This window comes from Otolemur garnettii, unplaced genomic scaffold (genome assembly GCF_000181295.1).
Source record: "Otolemur garnettii isolate 467f Iridium unplaced genomic scaffold, OtoGar3 scaffold00004, whole genome shotgun sequence".
NCBI lineage: Eukaryota > Metazoa > Chordata > Mammalia > Primates > Galagidae > Otolemur > Otolemur garnettii.
The window spans coordinates 23,693,384-23,719,403 of NW_003852399.1; the positions used below are offsets into that span (position 1 = coordinate 23,693,384).

Genomic DNA, 26,020 nt, shown 5'->3' on the forward strand with positions numbered 1-26,020 from the left:
TGCCTTCAAGTTTTTATCACAGAGCTAAACATGCTATGTTATGCTAGAAATCTTTTGACAAGCTAGAATTTCGTTCCCCTCCTTGTGTAGTGTTCTCAAAGAAAATAAGACCTCATAAAAGCCTAAAGTTCTTATTTATAGAAATGAAGAAAATTTCTCTGGTGTAGAACATGCCAGAATTATTATTATTTTTTAAAGACAGGGTCTCATTATGTTGCCCAGGCTGTCCTAGAATTCGGGTCTCACGTGGTCCTCCTGTCCTAGCCTCTCAAGTAGCTGAGACTATAGGTGTGTGCCACTACACATGGGACAGAATTATTTGTAACTGAGTTTAAATAATTAAAAAAAAAATAGATTCTACTTCCCAATTCAATGTATCAAGCATTCTCTAACATAAAATAAATTTTATTTGACTTTCTTATGAAAAGTATTAATTTCTCAAAAAAGGTCAGACTACAAAGATAAAACTCCAAAAGAGTTGGGAATTACAGCATAGCTGCCAGTGTCAATTTTTATGAGTTATAATTTCCTCTGTTCTAAAATTGAGTAGGCAATCCCATAAAGCAAGAGCAAGTATTTTCTCTACAGGCCTTATCATCTTCTAATACAAATATAATTTATTTCATCTTCTCTCTTTCCACTATTAGGCAGGGGTCCTCAAACTTTTTAAACATGGGGCTAGTTCACTGTCCCTCAGACCGTTGGAGGGCTGGACTGCAGACTCCAAGATGAGTTGGCTGCTAAGCAGAACAGGCAGCTTCAGCAAAAACACCCGGTGGGCAGGATAAATGTCCTTGGCAGGCTGCATGTGGCCCATGGGCCGTAGTTTGAGGACGCCTGATATAAAGTATACAATGGCAAGAATTTTTGCCTGTTATAGCTCTAGGGCCTAGAACAGTCCTGGCACATGGTAAACATATAATAAAAATTTGTTGAGTGAACCACTGGTTTTCATTCTTTTTGCTGTCATCATCCTTGGTGAGTTGGCCAAGGACAAGCCATTGACAATCTGGCTTCCCAGATCCTTAACCTCATCTCCAATGACTATCCCCAACATACTATGACCTCTTGTTACCTTGCCCAAACCTGCCACAACCTGTAAGTGTACACTGTCTCTAAAAGTTAACACAGGGCTGGGTGTGGAGGTTCATGCCTACAGACTCAGCACTTTGGGAGGCGAGGCAGGATTGCTTGAAGTCAGGAGTTAGGGACCAGGCTGGGCATTTAAATAAAAAATCAACTCAAGCATTCTTCCACTGGTCTGCAAATTCCTATCCTTAAAGTTCATTTATTAAAACATACTCACTATGCCTTTTTTCTTTTTTTTTTTTTAAGAGATAGGGTCTTGCTCTATTGCCCCAGCCAGAGTGCACTGCTCCATCAAAGCTCACTTATAATCTTAAACTCCTGAGCTCAAGTAATCTTTGTGCCTCTACCTCCTGCGTAGCTGGGACTACAGGGCATGCACCACTTCTTGTTAGAGACCAGGTCCTGCTATTGTTGCTGAGGCTGGTGTGAGCCACTGTGTGCAGCCTCTGCCTTTTTTAGAAACTTCACTGGGCTCTCCTCCAGCTTGTTTCCCTGCATCAGTCCTGTCCTTTCTGCATTTCAGTCCTCATCCACTTACACTTTCATAGGCTACTGTTTCAGTAACACTCTTCTCGTTACCCTTCATTTTGTAATGCTTCTTTATATTTGCACTGAATCCATCTGACAAAACCCCAACCATACATGCAAAGAGCTGCTTTCTCGGCTTAGCACCAAGTATCCCACCACTCCTGGGGAAGGTCCCAATGAGACAAATTCCGACTCACCCCACTTACCTAAAATGCCCCACTCTTCATAACCACTTCTTTCAGACTTACACCCTTGTTCCCTGGACTCATCAGAGGACCGTGACTCTTAGTAACTCGTGATGGAAATAGAAACCATAGGACAGGAATTCTTGCAACAACCCTTACCAACCTTACAAACCTATCATTTCCACAGCAATCCCATCCTCTTTCCTACTGTGACAATAGAGGCTCCTTCTATCCACGGCCAGTATTTTTATCTGTGCTTGGGATCCTACCTCCTTCTTAGAAAACTTCCACTGATAATCCCTTCTACCCCATACTTGCTTGTCTCTTCCTTCTTCCCAGGAATTTTAGAAGTATTCAGTGCCTTCCCATTAAACTCATCAACTTTCCACTTTTAGAGCCAAACTTCCTGAGAACTCTCTCTATATCTTGCTTCAGTTTCCACTTATCCTTTACCAGCTGCAATCTGTCCTTTGCCTCAATCACCCCAGTGAAACAGTAAGTAATAACGCTCATTCCAACTTGCAGCCCCTGACACATACTCTGACGTGAATACCTTCTTCCCTTCTGGACACTCATTTCCCATTTTCCCTCTTAGCTCAGTTGTAACCACACCACTAACATCTTGCCAGGAGGAAAAAAGGGAAAAGGTATGATATTTCCAGTTTGAGGTAGTCAGGAAAAGGTATGAGTCTCCACCATCTCTCTCTCCCATCTACATGGCTCTCAGAGCTGCACGGTGGAAGCAGCCTGGATTCCTAAAGGAACTGCTAAGGAGCGCGGCCCCACCCTCTGTAGACTGTGACACCAGGGCCATGCTCTACACAGAAGCTGATAGGATTGAGCCACGCATTCCTATCTTAAAATGCCTGAAGACTTTCTCATCACGTTTAGCATGAAAATAAGCAAGATGAGCCCTGAACAGTCTTGACTGCTGCTTCTCTCTCCTTCTAATCTTGCACTACATTCTTTCTAACTTTCATGACTCCAGCCACACTGGCCTTTTAATTCCCTGAATATGCTACATGCCCTCAGGCCATAAGGTCTCCAAACAAGCTATTTCTGCTACCCAAAATGCTCTTCCCTCCCCTCCTTGCCTCCTTACCTTTGTCTTACCCTTCATTTTAGCTCAACAACCATTTCCTCCCCCCGCCCTCCCTTTTAGGTCAAAGGCATCAGACTTCTCTTTTATTGTATCTATCACGATTGTGATTCTACACTTATTTGATTAGTTTATTTCCTTCCCACCTTACTGTGAGTCCCCTGAGAGCAAGAACTAAGTCTGTTTTTTGCTTACCTTTGTGTCTGCAATAATTTACCACCACAGTGCCTAGCACATATTAAGAATGCAATAAACATATACTGAATTACTAAGTAATGAAAGCCTGTTGCTAACACTCTGAAGAGCTAATACCAATATCAAAATGCCTTTAGAAGCTGTCTGTGAAAAACATAATTTACCTGTCACATTCAAGTTCCTCAGGCCATCGGATCCCAAAAGTGTCAATTATTTTTTTGCAATCAGAATATACTTTCTCACAAAATTTACGACAAGGTGGAACCACATCAATTTGTTCTGTGCAGGTTGGTACAAAAGCTTTGCAAAGGAAAGTTTCAACGTTTGCTGAACATTCCAGATTTGCAAGAGGAAGAAAATGCTATTAAGAAAAACAGAAAGTTAAGGTTAGAAAACATCTTAGTAACGAAAGAATAAAATGAATTCATTTAATGCTTTTTCACTTACACGCTAAAATAATCTTTAAATCACCCTCTATCAGACTTCATACATAGTAGAAGACTATTATTTATTTCATTATACATTTTTCCAGAAGCCATGGATTACTATGAAACCATTTGTCAGAGTCCCAATGAAATCCACACTGTCATAGCTGATGATACGTATATTCTAAGTCTTCTTTCTACTCAACTTTAAAAAAAAACAACTGACACAGTAGATCTTATCTTCCTCTTGAGGTATTTTTTCCTCTTGTCTTCTAGGATATGAATTCTCCTGGATTTCTACCTGTCTCATTGGCTGTTACTTTTTGATCCTCTTCTATTTCCCAATTCTAAGTATTGACATGCTCCAGAGCTCAGGCCCCAGACCTCTTCTCTATCTATACTCACTACTCAGAGGAAACTTGTCCGGCCTCATCACGCCTGTGAACCTTAGACTTGAACGAACATTGGCTTCCTGGACAGGTACAGTTTGTTGTTAACAGGCATCTCAAATCCAATGTATCTAAAACACAATTCAGTTCCGCTGCATTCCTATCCCCAAACACTCCCTCAGTTTTCCCCATTTCAGTAAATGAGGCCATCATCACCAGTCCTTCAGGCTAAGGATCTCATGATTCATTCTTCACTCCTCTCTTCCACCCCAATTCCAATCCATCAGCAAATCCTATTGGCTTTCCCCTCAAAACATCTTACAAATCTGACATTTCCCACTGGCCTCCAAACAGATCTTACTATTTCCCATGCTTGCTCATCTTACAGTCAATTTCCCATATCAATCTATACTCTATCCAATGTGATTCTTTAAAATATAAGTTTATCCTTGTTTGAACTCTTCAATAAAATAAATTCAAAGTATTTGCTAACTTCTAAGGAGGCCTTAAATTTCTTAGCCTTTAACTATGCCTCCAATTTTATTTTCTATTGATATTTTCTCTTTTTCACTCCATTGCTACTAAAACGGTCTTTTGTTTCTCATCACTCCGTAAGTATTTCTGCCTCAGAATCTTTGCATTTGTTGTTCTCCTGGCTCCTCTCCCAGACAGCCACGTGGCTTATGACTTCATTTACTTGAGTCTCCATTCAACTATCACCTCAGAGAGGCAATCTCTGCCCACCTTATCTAAAATTATTCTGTCATTCTCTATCCTGTTACTCCGGTTTGTATTTCTTTTAAGCCCTTATTACTATCTGACATTTCATTACACATCAGTTTATTTAATTTCTGCCTTTGCCACTAGAATGTAAATTGCATGAGGGAAGGAACTTTGTCTATTTATTCACTAAATCCCATGAGGGAAGGAACTTTGTCTATTTGTTCACTATTATATCTTCAGTGCCTAAAACAGTGTCTGCTATATGGTGACTTTTCTATACGTATTTATAGAATAAATGAATGACTCTCCAAAACACTGAATGAACAATGTCAGTAAAAAATTTCAGAGCATTTAGATAATATCGAAAAAAATTCAGAACATTTTTACCTTCTTCCAGAGGGAGAAAAAACTCTGGATGTATGCAAAGAAATTAAAATGTGAATATGTGATAATATCAGAGGCTAGAAGACAATGAAGAAGTAACTATAAAATTCTGAAGGAAAAAATTTTTTAAAGTAATTTTTTTTTTCTTAAGGACTGGAAAACTGTAGTGTTGCCATCATAGCTCAACACAGTCTTGAACTCCTGGGTCCAAGTGAAGTCCTCCTGCCTCAGCCTCCTGAGATGAAATACCCACCACCACACTCAGCTAATGAAAAAAAATTACTTTCAACCTAAGATTCTATACCTAGCAAAACATTTAGTTGAGGATATAATGACATTTTGGGCCCTGTAAGGAATAAAAAAATTTAACTTTCATGCATCCCTTTACAGGAAGCAATGAGAAGATACAATATTCCTGAAATATACTGAAGAAATATGTGAATAAGCTAGGAAGAAAAATGATAAAGGACCCTGGAATTAATTGATTCAACACTGGAGAGTAGCAAGAGAAATCTTCAGAATAAGAACTGAATCTAGACCAGCAAGCAATCAGAGCATATTTGATAGAAGGACAAATGGCTGAAAGAAACAAGCGTCCAGGAGAACGGAAGTAGGGAATTGGAATTTACATATTATATGATATTTTGGTCATCTGGAAAAATTGTTCCCAGATGTCTGTTAGCACATTAGAAAAAGGTGTAAGTATATAAAAATCAAAGAAAATGGGGAAAATGCAATTATTGCACTAACTGTTAGGAGGAGGGTGGTATTACAAAAATAAATATAATTAAAGTATACCACTTTACTCAGCAGTGCACAATACTTGATATTCCTAAAAATTCTAGCATTGACTACTGATTTAACCAAAAATTGTTTTAAGAGGCCAGGAGAAGAGTCAGAGTGAAAAGAAATGAATGATCAACTACCAGGACAACAGGAAAAACTAAATAGAAGTTTCCTCTTGTTCCTTTGTAATTCTTCCCTTTCTTCCACACTCTTCCTCATCTCCTAAGTAACCTCCCACCCGCTGGCAGCCACCAATCTGCTATCACTACGGAGTGGTATTTTTTATAATTTTATGTAAGTGGAATCATGTTTTTTTTTTTTGCCTTGCTTCTTTCAATCAATATTATTATTTTGAGATTCATCCACATTATTCCACATATCAGTAGTTCATTCCTTTTAATTGCTTGATAGTCTCTTTTTATCCATTCACCAGCTGATGGACAGTGTGGAGAGCCTGTGTGACATCTGAGCGTGGATATCTACTACTAGATGGTTAAATAAATAGAGCTATGGAGGTAGGAGACTTTAGGTTAAGAAAGTCTCAGTTTATGGATTAGAAAGTCATCAGTTTAAGAATAGTCATTGAAATAACTGATAAAATTATGTAAAGAAAAAGTATAGAGTAAGAGAAGAAAATTCTGATTCTAGGGCAATGTGCCGTATTTATATATATTAGCATCTCCTGCCTTTCCAGATGCCATTGAAATGAGAAAAAGGGTTTAAAATTTAAAAAGAAATCCATAGTTGCATTTTAAAAAAAGAAGTTCTCATGAGTAAACTATAAATTTTCAGAAGTTTCTGGAAGAAGGAATGAGACCTTCTTTCAGCAGTATGGCAAACTAAGTATCTCCTGCCAGAACACATTCAGATTCTGGATAAACTGCAACAACTATGCTTTAAAATGTATTGCTGAGCACTGTATAGACTGCATAGAGTCACCCTAAAATACATAAAGCAAAAAGCACAACAGAACTACCAGGACAATGTACAATTCCATGGTAAAAATGAGAAACATCAATACATCTTTCTTAATAAATGAAAGGTCAAGCAGGCAAAAAAAAATTAATAAGTAACTATAAGATTTGATTAGAGCACCACAATTAACAAGTACTATTTAAAGGGCACATACAGAACCTACACCCAACAATTAGAGGGAGCTCTGGAGGATGCTGGGCCAATGGAAAGTTCATCCTGTCCTGATGGGGCAAAATGACTGAGGGAGCACAGGCTGTCATGGTTGGTACTCTGTATCTCTCTTTTTGAATGAGGCCTCCAGACCCAACCCTTTGCCAATTAACTGGAAAATGTTGGAGAGCAAAGAGCACAGTACTTTTCAAGATTTCCTCTATCTTGAGAGGGAGAATACCCAGACTATGTGTGAATCTTCTTCTGGGACTAAGGGGAGAGAAGAGGCGCCATGGGCAACTGGTAGTATTTACTTCTTTGTTGTGTGCCCCCAAAAACCTACCTCCTAAATTTTTTGAGTGGTAATCAGATTCTTTCAGGGGAAGAATTAAAATACACTGAATTTATTCTAACTCAGAAGCCATTTTGCAAGAGCCATTATAAACTGATGGTCAGAACTTAAGAACTATTAGAATTAATTACCCAATTCAAGGGCAGGTAAAGTGAAAGTAACACACGTTCTTTCGCTCTATGAAAACTTTCTTACAGTGCCAATAGGACAAGTCACTTCTCTCATTTAATTCTTCTCCAGTGCCAAAGTTGCTTAATCCAATAACACTGATGTTCCTCTACACACAAAGGATAAATTGAATGTTGAAAACTCAAATACTTTCAAAGGCCAGAGAAGTAGATTTGAAGGGGTATAAGACAATAGGAAGTAGTTGTGTAACAGCTGCTATTCAACTCTAGCAGACTATTATTTGCAAATGTGGACACAGATTTGTTAAGTGTATCAATTTTTTACAAGAAAACAGCATCTAGATTTTTATGTGAAATCTTTTCTGGCACTTTAACATGTACATTTAAAATACTATGCAGGACAAACAAACATCTTCAGGTTAGATCCAGTGTAGGCCGCCAACTTCCGAGTTTTGTTATAGCCCAATAGACTTATTAAAGAATTTTAGATTTGGGAGGGACCTACAAGAACCTTTAATTATTTTCAAAGTGTATGTGTGTGCCTGTGCATTCACATATGTCCATTTTGACATTTTTGACAATTTGACAACATTTTCTTTAGATAAGAGGTTACAAAGAAGATCAATATACAAAATAAATAAAGGCATAGGCTTTCTGGTAGAAAAGGAAGCTCTCCTTGCTGAGACACCTTGCACAGCTCCCCTTCACTACCGAGACCTCAAAGCACCTCCAGAGATCACACTGGAAACCACTGACCTAATCCAAACCCAATTTCTTATTGAAATTGTTACTGAAATTCCAAATCTATTCGGCATTAGAATCTAGGTTTCCTTATTCCTGATCAAATGCTACCAGTACCAGTATTGTAACTACTCATAATAAATCAGAGCGTTAATTTATTCAGCACGTACCATAAGCTAGCCACTGTGCTTTTTCATACACTTTCATATACCTTTTATCTTTACAACAATCCTGTTCTTATCTCTACCTTGCAGAAGAGAGATTAAACACCTTGTATAGTCACAATAGTAGTAAGCAGCAGAGCAGGATGTGAACCTGGGTCCCTATGACTCATAGGGTATGTCCTCATTAACCTTTATACTATGCTGCTATCAAATTCTTCCTGAAAATCACTAAATGCTGACGAGGATAAAGGGAGAAAAGATGTCAGACGAAGACTGGGACTCTTCTACATGAAAGAAACTCTTCATTTTGGAAAAAAAAAAGTTTATAGGACAGCTATCAAAGACTATAAAACCTCTAGCTATGTTTACCAAATTCCAAATGATGCATTTACCTCCTGAAGCAGGTAATTTTGGAGCAAGTAATTTTACAACAAATAATGCATTTTAAATAATGGGTAGTAGTCAGCTGGGTGTGGCAGCTCATGCCTATAATCCCAGTACTTCAAGAGGCTGAGTCCAGGGGTTTGACACAAGCCTCTGCAACACGGTGAAATCTCATCTCTAAAAACATAAATAAAATATAATATGGAGTCAGACTACTATTGAACTCATTATACTTATCAGTTGAGAACACAAATAGAATGAACATATTTCCCTAATCTTTTGAAGTAAAATCTTGATAGGAATCTTTTATGTTCTCGTACAAAATGTCCTGGGTTATCGTTCCCAGCAACCAAACCTTGATGGAAAGACTGCTAACCTAACCCACCGTGATATTTCTTATACCCTTAATTTTATATTCTGAATTCTATCACATTGTCAAACCAGTGTTAAGCATAGAAAGTGCCAAACCTGTGAATTAAACCCATAAATTAAAGTGTAAATCTGTGAATTGAGCAAATATTCAAACTCTCTGACTTGTTCTATCTGTTCTCTTTTCTCCCAGTTACTAACACACTTTCTTCAAATATTTTAGTAACCTACTGCCTTCATGATCTCATTATAAATTCCTCATTTTAAAATTTTATTCTCAAAAGAACTCGTCTAACAACTGGCCACAAGGTGTCTACAATGCTTTTGAGATTCTACCATTCAATAATCATCAAAATGGTCAGCTCGGCGCCTGTGGCTCAAGTGGCTAAGGCGCCAGCCACATACACCTAAGGTGGCAGGTTCGAATCCAGCCTGGACCCGCCAAACAACAATGACGGTTGCAACCAAAAAATAGCCGGGCATTGTGGCAGGTGCCTGTGGTCCCAGCTACTTGGGAGGCTGAAGCAGGAGACTCGCTTGAGCCCAGGAGTTGGAGGTTGCTGTGAGCTGTGAAGCCACGGCATTCTACCCAGGGTGACAACTAGAGGTTCTTTCGCAAAAAAAAAAAAAAAAAAAAGACCAAAATGGTTAATTACAGTTTTTAGCACTCAGAGAAATAAAAGGTAAGGTCCTCTAAGAAAATGGTCAGTCTTGGGCAGAAATCCCTTGAAATAGCAGTATATGAGTACCGGAAGAAGAGGACAATTAAGAAGGCCATTCACTCCTCTATTCTGAAAAATAGCTCAAGCCAAACAGTAACATACATGGATACGGAGAACCAAAATACATTGAGTATTTTATATAATCCTTTGTGGGAAATAATGTCAGCATTTTAATTCTAACCAAATTTTAGCTAGTATTTAATTCTAATAGTTTAATTCTATTTATTTAATTAACTACCTATGGCACTTCTGTCAGATAACTTTCTGCCTCGAGTCTCAGTATCCATCAATAAATGAGAGCAATAAACTAGTGGATGGTCTCTAATCACACTTACGGCTGAAAAGTTTTATGAAGAAAATAACACAGATTTGAGCAGCTGAGATGGAAATACATTTCAAAACAACTGTGAGTACTATAATGAAATTTTCTACTTGGTAGGTAACTGTCTTGCATTGAACTCTGTAGTGAATATGTACTGTTTTCGTCTGCCTAGGAGTCCTATTTTGTGGAATCCCAAAGTAAGGGATGTGCTACAGAAGTTAAGGAGGAATGAAGGCGTGTAACCTGGCAACAAAAACATAGGCACCTAATCAAAGCTTAGCCATTTGAATACTCCAGGTAATGATTCCTAGGGAGAGGGTTGGGTAAAAGAACAGATATAGTCAGAATATTTGAAGCAGCTACAGTGTGATCAATAATCCTTGAAGTGCCAAAATAAGCGTCCATTGACAGCGGTTCAGGACAGGAAGTATCTAGTGATATCAGCATTGGTAACTAATTGGTCCTGTGGCATGATCTTAGTTATTCCCTGGTTCCCTTTGTCCCTCCCTATATTCTGAACCTGGTTCTCTAGCATCCCTGTTCATATTCTGCTTAGTTAGGGTTAGTTTCTGTTGGTTACACTGACTAGTGTAGAAATTTCACAGAGAATGGGTTTCAAGTGACCTAAGCAAAATGAGAAGACTTCTAGAACTGGGTTTCTGGCGCAACGCAGTGATTATTCTGTTAGTATTTAGAGATGCAAATCTTTAGAGAATACTAAATTGGCATATAGTAACAAAACAGCAAAGTGAGTTATCCTTGCAATCATGTCGATTCTAAGTATATCTTGGAATGATGCACCTAGTGAAGACAAGGTCATGGAGAGATAAAATGAGTAGCTACTTCCAGACAACTAAAAATTAATATGAAGAGCATGAATTATTCAAACATTGTGGGATAAGGTCTTTTAATGGCACTATGTGATTTAGAAAGAGAAAAATAGGCCTTTCTGAATTCTTAACTCAAGGTGTGGAGTAAAACCTAGGACCAAAAAGACTTAAGGCTCAAGAAGTTGAAAACCCAAATTTGATCCTGCTCATTGCTAAATTATATCATTTAATTCACTTCCCTTTCATACATGAGAGCTGGTGATTGGAAAGCAGTAAGGCCCAAAGTTCTGAAGTGGGGATGTGTGACAAAGGTCAGAGTACTCACACAGTGCTAGGAAGCTGCTGCCCTCAAGGCAGATCCTCCTCCTCTGAGAGATGTACTTTTTAAGAAGAAAATAAACAGTCTCAGACAGGCATTGTAGCAGGCACCTATAGTCCCAGTTACTTGGGAGGCTGAGGCAAGAGGATCGCTTGAGCACAAGAGTTTAAGGTTGCTGTGAGCTATGATGCCACTGCACTCTACCCAGGGTGACAAAGTGAGACTCCATCTCAAAAAAAAAAAAGGAAAAAGGAAAGAAAACAGTCTCATACCCTATCCCTACTATTCAAAAGCACTACTGCAGACCAAGGGCATTTTCAGAGATTAGGGACATCACCAAAATTCCTACTACTTTCTCACTTTAACTTTCCAGTGCAACTGAACATGTTCTTAATAAACTGTCTTAAGCAGGGTGGTGCCTGTGGCTCAGTGAGTAGGGCACTGGCCCCATATACTGAGAGTGGAGGGGCTCGGCGCCTGTGGCTCAGGCGGCTGAGGCGCCAGCCACATACACCTAGGGTGGCGGGTTCGAGTCCCCAGCCCGGGCCCGCCAAACAACGATGATGGCTGCAACCAAAAAATGGCCAGGCATTGTGGCGGACGCCTGTAGTCCCAGCTACTTGGGAGGCTGAGGCAGGAGACTCGCTTGGGCCCAGGAGTTGGAGGTTGCTGTGAGCGTGATGCCATGGCACTCTACCCAGGGGGATAGCTTGAGGCTCCGTCTCAAAAAGGGAAAAAAAAAAAAAAAAAAAAAAAGAGAGTGGAGGGTTCGAACCTAGCCCCGGCCAAACTGCAACAACAACAAAAATTGTCTTAAGCAACCTTAATCAAAGTGCTTTTCAAGATGCAGGCTCTTTGCAGCAGCAAATCAGTTCAACCCTGGTACCTCGTATACAGCTCTAATTTGGTCAATTCTTTTTTCTCCAAAAGCAATTTGCTTTTATCCAGCAGGAACAGCACATTTTCACCAACTTGCCTTACAGCAGTGGTTCTCAAAGAGTGGTCCCTGAAACAGTAGCGTCAGCATTCCTTATGGAACCTTGTTAGAAATGCAAATTCTCAACCTCATCCCAGACCTCCTGATTTAGGAACTCTGGAGTTTATGTGATCTGGGTTTTAACAATTCCTTCAGATGATTAGGATGCATACCAAAGTTTGAGAATCACTGCCTTTCAGATCTGTGCCTCAATTTTGCTGTCAGAGACCCTAATCATATCACCATTTCACAAGGCATCACCATACCCCATCATACTGAGGACATAAACTGTAGATCAAAAGGTAAAGGGGACCTCTCCCTTTGGTTTTGCTAGTAGCTCTAGGTAGAGACTGACTATAAAGACAGAACATCTAGAGCTCATCAACCCAAACTACCACTCATGAACTGAGTTGCCAACTCAACTACTCAGGAAGGCAAGTTTACCCAATAGCATTCCTTAAAGACATTGAAAGTAGCACGAGCATATTGCTGACCCTCTTTGAATGCCTACCTCTGCCATATTATTGTCCTTTCCTTAAAGCACACCCATGGTTTGATGGAGAGTTCCTGCTGACCAAATAACTCCTGAGGAAGTGATCACAGCCTAGTTTATACAGGCTGTCCTAACCAAGCCTACAGTGGGTATAACTCCACTCAGAGGTAGCCCCAGTAGGCAGAACTTTAATTGCTGTGTCTTTTTTTTTTTTTTAATTAAGACAGCATCTCACTTCATCATCCTCAGTAAAATGCCATGGTGTCATAGCTCACAGCAACCTCAAACTCTTGGGCTCAAGCAATTCTCTTATCTCAGCATCCCTAGTAGCTGGGACTACAGGCACCTGCCACAATGTCTGGCTATTTTGTTTGGTTGTTTAGCAGGCCCAGGCCGGGTTCAAACACACTAGCCCCAGAGCATATGGTCGGCTCTCTAACCACTGAGCTCTGGGCACCCACCCTAATCACTGTCCTATAGAAAGACGGTCTAAAATAAGAAGTTACACTGATTCACAGGCTATAGCTAATGATATAACCAGATAGGAACTTGTAAAGGAGCAAGACTGGAGAACTGGAGATCAGGAATCTGAAAAAGCAGTACATGGCGAGACTGCTCCAAAATGAGCCCATAATGTGAAAATATTTTTGATACATGTGAATGCAACCAAAAGATCCCAATACAGAGGGGGCTTTTAAATATGTGGACAAGATAATCCACTGTGTGGGTGTCAATCAGCCTCTTCTCTAGTTACACCAGTATTTGCTCGATAGACTCAGAAGCAAAGGGGATGGTGGCAGAAAGGAGTGCCAGATTCAGCAACACAGACCTCTCCTCCCTAAGATTGATCTGGCTACCGCTGAGGAGTTAATTTGCCAGAAGCAGAGCAGCAGCCAACCTTAAGCCATATCCCCAAGGGGACCATCCTTTAGTGTCAAGTTAAGTACCCTGGATCTGTTCCATCCCAGATTCGTCCTTGCTGAGATGCTCTGCTCACAACGCTCCTGTGGAGACCACTCCTGTGTCATGGTCTTGGCTGCAGCTTAATTTCCTTACAAGCCTGAGCTTGAATTCCAGCTCATCTGTTGATTCTATGAGTCACCTATGACTCTTCTAATCAATTCCTTTTCTGCTTAACAAGTCTAGGTACCCGACATGAGGTGGGAAGTGCACAGGAAAAGAAGAAAATCAGTCTAAACACAAGGAAAGTAAGCTCCTTTTTCAGAGTTAAAGTAACTAAAGAGCTATATAAGTGGAGAAATAAACAGAGAAAATAATATTAAAATAGGTCTAAAAGCGTTTTCTGGAAATGAGTAGACGTGGGCAAAAAAGAAACCTAAGAAAATAAGTTTTGCCAAAAACTATATAGAACTTAAAAGTAAAATGACAAAAACAGATGGGCTGTCTTACATTTCTTCCACCAGAATATAAATTCCATGAGGGCATGGAGTTCTGTTTGGTTCATTATTGTATGCCTGTTACCTGAATCATGCCTCAAATGTTTAATTGTTTAGATACTCAAAAACTTGTTGAAGAAATAAACACTTGCTGGTCTCAGTAACATATAGGGAAAGGACCAGCAAGCTCCCCATGCTATCATGATATGATATTAGAAAGAACCATGATGTAGGCCTGGGATTGACGGCACTGTAAGATCTTGAAGAGGATGCATATCTGGGCTAGAATTTTAATTGAGAGAGATCAAAAGAAGATGATATTTGATTTTTTTAAATAAACATATAAAGCTAAGCTTAAGCAGAGTGTTCCTATAATAATATCTTGGCTGTGGTTGCTTCCCTTAGTACTAAAAATACAGAATATGTAAACATTTGTCACTTTTCTGAAGCATGAACCTGAATCTCATTGGTACATGGAAGTAAGCTACTTTATCGGTGACTAGGAACAAATGACTGCCAGGCATCTGATTCTGTGCTCAGACCTTGTGCTTTCTACTCATGCCAATGTACACAGTAACTCTCATATACTGACACAAGCTTGACTTCTTGCTTTAAAATGGCACCAAAAAAAAAGTCAACTTCTAGTGATGGTGATAAAAACTGAGTGAAAGTCATGAAATCTGAAACGTAATTGGAAAAACGAAGTGATGGACCTTAGTGAAACAAGACTCACTAAAGTCTAAAAGACTCCATAAATGTTTTCAATTGCACTTTGCAGAGCAAAATATCAAAGTGGTTACAAATGGTCTTGAGTAAATTCTCGGACCACTGTATAAGAAAGTGGTGCAAAATTCACTGCTTATTTTCACAAACATGATCAATCTCAGGCAATCAGCTTCTCTTAAAAATGTAAAGTGAAGTCTGGAATACAAGAGAAGAATAAAAAGCAGGAATATGCATTATTTCCATAAAGGAAAACTTAATTTTAAACTGTGTTTTGGCAGGGGGCATGAGAAATTTTAAACTGTTTTGCCACAAGAGCCTTCCTATGGAAATTAGACAAATGTACATATTAACTGATAGACACTCCAAAGGATCTCTATAGTGAAAAATCAATCTTTTAATTTAAAACTTAGAACTTTAACCTACAGATTCCACAAAAAACCTATTAGAACTAATAAACAAATTCAATACACTTGCAGGATACAAAATCAACATTCAAAAATGAGTAGCATTTCTATGTGCCAACATTAAACAATCTGAAAAAGAAACTAAGAAAGTAATAGCTACAAATAAAATACCTAGCAACAAACATAATCAAAGAAGTGAATGATCGCCATAACGAAAACTGTAAAGCATTGATGAAAGAAACAGAAGATGCAAAAAAAATGGGAAGCTATTCCATGCTCATGGATTAGAAGAATCACTATTGTTAATATGTCCATACTACCCAAAGCAATCTATAGATTCAATGCAATCCCCCTCAAAATTCAATGGCATTCTTCACATAAATAGAAAAAATAATTCTAAACTTTAAATGGAACCACAAAAGACCCAGAATTGCCAAAGCCATCCCAAACAAAATGAACAAAATTAGAGGAATCACATTACCTGACTTAAATTTATACTACAGAGCTATTGTAACTAAAACAGTGTGGTGGTACTGCCATAAAAACAGGCACAAAGACCAACAGAAAAGGATAGAGAACCCAGAAATAAATCCACAAATCTATGGTGAACTTATCTTCAATGAAGTTGCCAAGGACAGTCTCTTCAATAAAGTGTGCTGAGAAAATTGGACATACACATGCAAAAGAATAAAACTAGAGCCTTATCTCTTACCATACACAAAAATCAAATCAAAGTGGCTTAAAGACTTAAATTAAGATGTGAAACTATGAAACTACTAAAAGAAAACACTGGGAAATGCTTCAGGACATGGGTCTTGTCAAGGACTCCTTGAGTAATACCTCCAAAGCACAGGCAATCAAAGCAAAATTGGACAAATGGGATTACATCAAGCTAAAAAGCTTTTGCACGACAGAGGAAACAACCAACAAAGTAAAAAGACAACCCACTAAATGACAGAAAATATCTGTAAACTACCCATCTGACAAGGGATTAAATAACTAGAACATATAAGGAGCTCAACAGAAAAAAAGAAATCAAATAATCCTATTAAGAAATGGGCAAAGAATCTGAATAGACATTTCTCAAAAGAAGACAAACAAATGGCCATAGGTATATGTTCAATGTCATTAGTCATCAGAGAAATGCAAATGAAAACTACTATATCATCTCACCCCAGTTAAAATGGCTTTCATCCAAATTACAGGCAATAACAAATGCTGGTGAAGATGCAGGGAAGGGGGAACCCTCATACTAATAGGAATGTAAATTAGTGCAACTACTGTGGCAATCAGCTTCTCTTAAAAATGTAAAGTGAAGTCTGGAATACAAGAGAAGAATAAAAAGCAGGAATCTGCATTATTTCCATAAAGGAAAACTCAAAAAAACTAAAAATAAAGCTACCAGATGACCCACTAATCTCATTGCTAGATATGTATCCAAAGGAGGGTAATTCAGTATATGGAAAAGATACCTACACTCCCATGTTTATTGCAGCACTATTCATAACAGCCAAGATTTCCAATCTGCTTAAGTGTTGATCAATGGGTGAATGGGTAAAGAAATTGTGGTACACACACACAACGGTGTATTACATAGCCATACACACACACAAAAAACCCCAACACAAAATTCTGACATTTACAACAGCATGGATGGAACTGGAAAACATTATGTTACGTAAAATAAGCCAAGCACAGAAAGACAAATCTTGCACGTTCTCACTCCTCTGTGGGAACAAAATATTAAAAGCAATTGATCTCATAGAGATAAGACGGTAGAATGTTGTTTACCAAAGGCTGGGAAAGATAGGAGAGAGGGAAAAAGTGAATATGGTTAATAGGTACAAAATACAGTTAGAATGAGCGACATTTCTTAGCACAACAAAGCAACTATAGTCAACAATATGTTAGGGTATACTTTAAAATACCTAAAAGAGTGGGACTAGAATGTTCCTAACACAAAGAAACTATAAATGCTTGAGATGATGAATTCCCCAATCACTCTGATTTGATTAATTCACATTGTATACCTGTATCAAACCATCACATGTACCAGTAAAGACATACAATTATTATGTACCCATATAAGTAAACAAAGAAAATCCTATAATTTTAAAAATTGTAATTCTGGGAAAGCTAGATATTCAGCAAATGTTAATGAACACATTACAAATGCACAGACTAAAGTAACAGAGCTTCATTATCTATGTGCCACATTTTCAAGGAAAGGAAATAATCACAACACAACAGTCTTCCCATGGTCTAAAGAACCATGTCCCTTTGTGGACAGGCTCTCCTGAGGGCATAACTAATAATATCCCAGACTGTGGAACACCAAAGAATGGAATAGGAAGTTGGTACCTATAAGCAGAGCCTCCCAAGAGAAATATTACCCTTTCTGTTCAAATACAGGTCTGTCCTTACTCTGCAAATCTGGAAGCAGTCAAGGTACTTTCTCTACTACAATACTTCAACATAGCATCACAAAGGAGGGTTTAAACTTTGATTTCTACAATTAAAACACAATAGTAGTCGTTATATACACAACTGACTTGGAACACTTTTCAGTATGTGTTTCATTTTATAAGATTAATATCTTACTTTCAAATTGTCTTCCTTAAAAAACAAAGAGGTTAATCACACTAAGAATTTTCTTTCCCGTGTATGAGATAAAAAGCCTGAGAATAGGGAGGAAAGGTACTAGCAAGAAGGGGTCCACTAAATTCTTCTAAAAGCCCTGAAACTGAAAATGTTTAAAAACTACTGCACAACAGAAATGGATTTTTTCTTAAAAAGTCTATTTATCCAGTTTTTCTCCATTCCCTTATTTTTAGTTGAATAGAGACATTTTAACAGTACAAATTAACAGGTGGAAAGGAAAAGGGTTTTTTTTTTTTTTCTCACTTCCCTTTAGACAGCTTAAAAGTGGAACAACCACATGCTGTTCCAAACACAATATATGACTTTGCCTTTGCCTAGATCTCAATGAAGGCAATTCAAAAAGAAAAACACACTATTTCTGTTTCCATTTTCCCTAGATCAGTCTCTCAAGGGACATCAACCTCACAATTTGAGGAACAATGATTGAGGTATGTATATATGAAACAAAAGGAACACAATGGAAAACCAGCAGCCATTCCCTTTTTTTCCACTTGGAAGAGTTAGACTATACAACGTCCTTTTCATTACAAAGCCAAGCTACTATTCAGAATTGTAAACTACTTCTTCAAAATACAAATGACTTCAGGTTCACATAATACATGTAATAAAAAATAAGGGAAAAACTGAACTTCCTTATTTTAAGCAATCTCTAAAACAAAACTAAAAAATCAGGATAACCCAATTAGACCCTTTTGGCTTATATAAATTTGAGTTTAAAAAGTATATGAAAAGTAAATAACATATACATAGTAACTCAGGTAACATATTAGTAAGAATGCATAATAATTTTTATTATGTGCTATACTATCCTTAAATCACTTTCAGTACTTTAACCAAGGTTCAGCAAATGACAGCCCATGGGCCAAATATGGCCCACTGCCTGTTTTGGTAAATAAAGTTTTACTGAAACACAGCCACACTCATTTGTTGACATACTGTCTAAGATGGCTTTTGTGCTACATAAAACTCCACTTTTGTAGAGTTTAGAAGCTATAACAGAGACTGTATGGCCTGCAAAGCCAACAATATTCAGCCCTTTACAGAAAAAGTTTGCAATCTCTGCTCTAAACCAGTAGGTCTTAAACTTTAATAGTCATAAGAAACACCTGGACAGCTTGTTAAACTACAGCTGAGCTCTATCTTCAGCAACCACGATTCAGCCAGATGGGGTGAGGGATCCATAAGTTTGCATTTCTAAACAAGCTGCTGGTCTATGAGCTAAACTTTGAGAACCACTGTTCTAAATCATCTCATATGATTACAGATTGACAATGAACATAAATGCCTAAATTCTATAAAACACTCTAGCTGTCACAAAATAAAAACTGAGATACAGAAGAGGAATGAGATTTCTGGACTTATATGGAATTCTAGGTGGCTAAAAAGGTACAACTGGTTATCATAATCATCAGACAATTCTTCAACCCCTCCTCCTAACAACCCCTCCTCCAGCGAACACTAGAAACTCAACAGGGACTAGCAGGAACCAAAAACAGTTGGTTTTTAAGTGTAAAACCCAATCTGTTCTTTACAGAAGCTGTAAAACACACTTATAGTAAAAGCCAAGGTACACACAGCTTAATTTAGTACTTGACTATAAACTTAAGTATGATATTGGAAAAAAATAGCCCAGGTATAATCCAGTGGTCCAATCAAAAGATGAGTTCCTTCATTTGATATAAACAAATAGAAATGGTAAAAATCAAATTATTTAAGCACATTCTAACAAAGAAGTGTAGAGCCAATATGGGAAAGACAATTGAGGATGTCAACTGGTAGATTTCTACCCAGGTAGAACAAGAGAATGACTTGAAAGTCACCAAAAAAATTTTAGGATGTCTTTCACTTGGACACTGTAAAAGATAGAGATGGAACGTAAAAACTGGAGGAGAAAATTCTCTTTGCTGACGTACAAGAAACATCACCTTTTTCTTTATTTAGCTTTTATCGTGCTCGGAGGCACTGTACTAAGCATGAGGGATAGAAATGAATTAACACCATCCCTACCTTCAACAAGCTCACAACCTAGGAAGAGAAACATGTAAATACATTATAATACAGCATGAGTTGTATATATTAAGTACTATAACAATGTAGAGAGTGAGCTGATTGAATAAGCTTGGGAAAAGGATGAAAGAAGTTTCACTAAAAATAGTTACTGCTTTAACTAGACCTGTCGGAATTGAGCAGGTGTGCAAAGATAGTAAAGGGCCTGCCAGAGAATACTCTATATGCAGAGGTACAGAAGTGAAAGAGTAATAGCGATATTAGTTCTATAAACAGGTCAGCTGGCTGATGCAGAGTGTGCAATGTAGGAAGGGATAAGATGCGAGGCTGGACAGGAAGGCTGTGTCCCACATAAAGAGCCTTGGGTGCTACTCTAAAACCAGGTCTTTATTTCTCCAGCTTTAGGGAAATGGTGAAGAATTTTAACCCCAAGGTGAACTGCATGGATTTTCACTTTAAAAAAAGTACTTTGGCAGCACTAGAAGAGAGAGATTGAAGGTTACGGATTTTATTTTTGATCTAACTAAACTTTGTATTCAAGGCACCAAGGAGAGAAAAAGAAGGGAGGTAGAGCTAAACAAAGGTTAAAAAGATCACCCAATTTAGTTTTTATCTAGATGAAGTTTACAAAGTAGCAAAGGGCTGAACTTTATATGTTGCATTCTAAATCATAGGAAATATCTTGTTTACCCAGTAAGGTCAAGGGCTTTTAAAAAAAAAAACAAAAAGTTAAATAAAAAGTTTTCTCTGTCTACATGATGCTCCACATAGAAAAGACTGTCAGATCCTAGTTTTCAAAGCTTGGGACAAATCACGGCTTGTTAAGGCTTCACTTTCTTCACCTATGTAAGGGGAAGGGTTTAGGGGTTCTTAACCTGCGCAACACCTAGAAGTATATTTCAGTATAAATGGTTTCCTTTGTAATCTTACCTATTTATTAATTTAATTAATTTTTCAAACATTTTATTCTGAGAAGGGGTTAGTGGCACAAAAGAAGAAAGTCTGCATGACCTTTAGGGTCCCTTATAATTCTCAAATTACAGGATTTTGGATATTCAATCCAGGAATAATAGAGAATCTTTCTAAGGACAAACAGGATTGGAGCAGTGGGAAAAGCACAACACTATATAGACACAGACAGAGAGACAGTTAGACAGATATTAAAAGTCTGACCCAGCTCGGCTCCTATAGCTCAACCGGCTAAGGCGCCAGCCATGTACACCTAAGGTGGCGGGTTCGAATCCCCAGCCCGGACCCGCCAAACAACAATGACGGCTGCAACCAAAAAATGGCCGGGCGTTGTGGCGGGCGCCTGTGGTCCCAGCTACTTGGGAGGCGGAGGCAGGAGACTTGCTTGAGCCCAGGAGTTGGAGGTTGCTGTGAGCTGTGATGCCACGGCACTCTGCCCAGGGGGACAGCTTGAGGCTCTGTCTCAAAAAAAAAAAAAAAAAAAAGTCTGACCCAGGTTGGTATTGGTTTTGGCTTTTCATTTCCCCTTCCTTCCCTTCCTCCTTATTGTAGACTTAGGGTAATGCTGGTATTAAGCAACTGCTTGATGACCTTCTTCTTTGGTATCCTTAAACTACTCAAGTGTGAGTATATTATAAGAACTTCACTGATAAAGGCTATGAGAAAGTTTAGTGGGTAAAGAAGATAATATAAGGAAGAGACTGATAACGTTAGCAATCAAATAAAGGAGGTAAGAACACAAAGCCTTCATGATAATATCCAGACACAAAACTACCTGGGAAAGAAGCTAGGTAAATAAAAAATATTTATTTATTTGTTTTTTCTTTTAGTCAGAAACAATGGATTTTAAACAGAGATCTGTGGAACAAAGCTAGTTGTTACCATCTTACAATTACAGAAATCTAATAGCAGGGATGCATTTCTCACCTATCTTTATCAATAAAGAACTTGAGTCTAAGTCATGTCAATTTATAAGGTCACTGCCAGCATTCAGACTTAAAATGTATGTAGCTACTAAATAGAAAGGAGACTCAATTTTTAAAAACATCTAAGAACACTATCAAAACATGAATTATAAAACATGTACCAGAGAAAACGTGGAAGACGTAATTACTGCTTGCCAACATTCCCACTATATATTTTAATCAGCTTAAACCATCAAAATGGTTCTGATTAAACAACGAAAGTGTCACCGTAGCATTTGTTCAGTGTTCAATCTTGTACTGTTTTGAAAAATTACAATACTATATAGACGGGGTGGCCATAAAGTTCGTGTGCAATTTAAAATCGTGTGCACACAAGCTTCATGGCCACCCTGTATAACTTGCAATATCCTTTTAAATTACAACTACTTAGTATTAAAAAGTGCTTCTATTCTAGACAGGAGTCGACAATGAGGTAGTCAGACAACTATTCAACTGAACAACAAAGGAAGACTTTCAAAGCTGCAAAACCAAACCTCATCAGTTCTAAAAACAGTATCTGTATTAAATTTGTAGTAGTTTCATCTCTCAGCAATAATCTGAGGGGAAAAAGCCTTTATCGTACAGTTTTTCTGGAGAAAAGGTCCAAAAAAATGACATACTTGCCTTCTTGGAGAGATTTATCAGCCTGACGAATCTTCTGGGAAGGCAGGCTGCTGTCTCCACAGGTAGCTCCTTCTTCCCACACCTCCCTAGCAATTTGCATATCTCTAAACCAGAGTCAGGTAACTGAGGCACCTAAGGCAATCTTTAATGTCACTCTACTCCTCCCCTGACAAGTGGTTTCTTTTAACAACTATCTTATAAAGAATAATTAAGCGCTACGCTTAAAAAACAAAGTCACTTTTTAGTACAACCCTGTCTACAGTCTCCAAATATTCCAATAATTTGCTTCAGAACTGTGCCAAGTGACAATCTTGCAACTACCATTAAAAACATGTAGATTTTTTCACTTTTAGTAGAGGCCATATAGATTATATGTTCAGTGAATTAAAAAAAAAAAAAATTCAGAATTTCAGTTTCTAGAGGAACTGCCATAGTTGACTCAGGAAAGTAAAAATTTTTCCAGGTACAAGATATTTAGCAATCATTTGTAACCATACTTCATCATAAAACAAATCCTATCTTAAGCAAACCCAATAAGTAGGGCCCTAAGTGTCCACAAAGCGTAAGTCAGTAGTAGCAGAGGATTTAATTTCCAAAAGGATTTTTCTTTTCTTTTTTTCTTTTTTTTTTTATTTTTGGGGATTCATTGAGGGTACAAGAAACCAGGTTACACTGATTGCATTGTTAGGTAAAATCCCTTTTAGAATCTCAAAAGGATGTTTCAATTGCTAAGATTCCTGTGCCTCTGACGATACAAAAACTATTTGCATCTTCTGAATCCCTGATACTCTGCCTCCAATACAGAAATGGCTTCCTTGTCCAGAAAAAGAATGATTTGCCAATTTTAATACATTGAAAAAAGGATTTTTCAAAATATGAATTGTACACAACTTGAAGAAATCCCCTGCTGTTTAAAAATAAAAGTTATATTGCTAGTTTATTCTAGATCAGAGCATAATCTATATTATAAAGGTATGAAGCACTACTCACCTCCATTTCCACAGCAGCAATACTCTGATCATAATGACCCATGAGATTAGGGAAAAATGTCATATTGTAAGCCATTTTCACACATCTGGGAACGGTAACTGGCTCACAGGTGAAGAGACTGTGCCCTCTTATGAGGGGTATAAAAATACATGTCAACAAAAATGTAAACATTTCCATGGCCTTCAAATTCCTGATTTTACCACATGGCTCGGATTAATCCCTCTTTTCATGCTCAGAAGATCCTCATCCAAAGAAAATGTTCAAATTCCTCATTTCATTATTTTATCATTTTGAAGGAAGCTGCTTTCCTGAAAATGAGTCCCAGGTCAATTACTGTAAAAACAATCAAAAGGGTGTATCAGCAACATTTCTCATCAAGTCAAATCCGGACGTCAAAATGCAGAGTTAAGATTTTTCATCCTAGGTAGATAACACTGGAAAATCGATGGAAATTCTGTCCTAGAGAGATAATTTTTCTATTCCTGCCTGGAATAGAATATATATGACTTGCTGGGGAAATTTTATCTCTAGGGAACCGATGATGGAAGGCAGGTACTGAAAGGAACACACGGTAAAAAAGGGGGCAAAGGATAAAACGAATGGAGGAAAAAAGGAATCCCGGTAAATTAGGAATAAGTTTAAAAGGATTAGTAGAATCTTAAAACTTAAGGGCCCCTGCTGGAAAGCTTATTTCGCACAGAACACTGAGGCCCTGGGGAATTCCTGAAGATCTGAAGAGTTCTTGAACTTTTAAAAGACTCGAGAGCGCCAGTTTCTGGAGCAGTCTTCTGCGGATATTCTTTTCCTGTTTTTCAAAAGGCCAACTAGAGGGAATCCTTTAGGATTCCTCCACTGGAGGACAAAACAGTAGTTTTCATGGGCTAGAAGGAGAGAGATACCGTCGAAAGAGAAAATAAGCAAAACTGTCCCAGGAAGGAGACGGAGGTCTCGGCGCGAAGGCAGCTGTGGGCCCCGAATTTCACCCCCTCGCCCCCACCCCCACCCCCAGTCTTCCAGCGCCCAACACCCGGGCACCTGCCCCAGGCCTCCAGCCCCGCAGCAGCGTCCCCGGCCTGCTCGGCGCCGCGAGGACCCGGCGTCGCCTTTCAGGAGCTGGCTCCTACTCGGAAGGAAACTTTGGCTGGTGCGGACTGTCCCGCCGCCACCTTCCCCGCACCTGCCGCTGCCGGCGCGGCCCCAGCCGGCCGCGCTCTCCTCCAGGCCCGCCCCGCTACCCCCGGACACACCCGGCCGCTCGCCCGTCGGGGCCGGCGGAGGCTCACCTTGGACGGCGATCGAAGGCCACTTTCTCGCCCCGTCCCAGTGTACCCCGCGACCTGAGGCGGCTCCCAGAGTGTCTCGGACTCCAGCCGCCGCCGCAGCCGCACGGGGAGCGAGAGCTAAGGGATCCCGCGAGACTGCGCCGCCAGGTCGGCGGGCAGGTCCGGGCTCGCGGCGGCGGCGGCGGCGGCGGCGGCGGCGGTGGGACTGGCCCTCTGCCCGGGCCCCGCCCGTGCTGCGTCGGCCCAGCCTGGTTCGGGGCCACCCGGGACCCGGCCCAGTGACCGGTGTCGGGGTTCCGAAATCCCGCCGTGTAGCCTGGAGGTCTCCGCCACTTTGCCGTCTGTTAAGGTGCCTGAGGCACAGGGCTGTGTCCTGTCCTCTCGGGGTCAAGAGGGCTTCACCCTAGAAGGATTTTTTGAAGCTCTTGGTGATGCTCAAATTAAAGCTCCCTTTAGAAAGAAAGAACCCACTTAGTTGCGGATTTCAGGAACCAAGAAGGCTAAAATGGGGCCGGTTTGCTCTGAAAATTCAGATGTCCAAGATCTGAGTTAGAAAAGGGATAACTTCCTGACAACTGTTCTAAAACAATAAAACCCTTTTATTAATTCTGGGAGACAGGTCATCCAGTTGATTTCAGTCCTGGCGGGTCCTACACTTTCACTGTTGCAAACTCTTAACAGAAAGGGGAATTGATTTGGAAGTCAAACTAGTTTTTAGTATCACCTCTGCCACACATCTCAGATAAATTCCCTAATCTTTCAGAGATTGAGTTTCTTCACAGTGTAGCAATGATAATAGCTACAAAGATTGTTAGTTAACATTTATTGACATTTATTGAGCATGGGCTGTAAGTCAGATAACAAGTTCTTTACAGGCATTTACATCTAATCTGTGGGATCTTCCTGTGAGGTAAACAGAATTATAAAGAGAAGCAAATGAACTTGTAGAAACACGAGTTTCTTGTTGCATTTGAAAAATGCACACTAACTTTTAAATGGATATATTCTTAACAGATAAATCATCGCGTTCAAGAAAATAAACGTCAGATTTCAGTACCTGAGGTGAAGGACACCGCTGAATAATCTGAGTAAGAGTATTGAAATCTGTGGGGTAAGGGGGTGAATTTGGAGAGCGGAATTCCTTTCTGATTTTATCAAAAGCTTAGGACCCATGTTGGGGGAGAGGTAGTGATGAAGAAATATTAACATCAGTAAGAGGTGGACAATTTATGTATTGCAGAATACATTTCTATATAGGAGGTTTCT

At 39.1% G+C, this 26,020-nt stretch overlaps 1 protein-coding gene across 3 annotated transcripts in view; it reads right to left on the reverse strand.

Moving 5' to 3' along the window:
- FZD6 (frizzled class receptor 6) overlaps nucleotides 1–24,803 on the reverse strand; it is a 35,819-nt gene extending 11,016 nt beyond the window's left edge. Inside the window, exons 1-3 of one of the 3 annotated variants that reach the window (XM_023518001.1) lie at nucleotides 24,755–24,803; nucleotides 23,472–23,804; nucleotides 3,261–3,457 (exon numbers count right to left, since the gene is read on the reverse strand). In XM_023518001.1, coding sequence (XP_023373769.1) covers nucleotides 3,261–3,457; nucleotides 23,472–23,648 — 374 coding nt within the window. In that variant the 5' untranslated portion in view covers nucleotides 23,649–23,804; nucleotides 24,755–24,803. Of the gene's footprint in view, nucleotides 1–3,260; nucleotides 3,458–23,471; nucleotides 23,805–24,754 lie in introns of those variants that run through there. The other 2 variants (XM_003782426.1, XM_023518004.1) reach the window with 2 other exon arrangements.
- Between the last annotated feature and the right edge of the window lie 1,217 nt (nucleotides 24,804–26,020).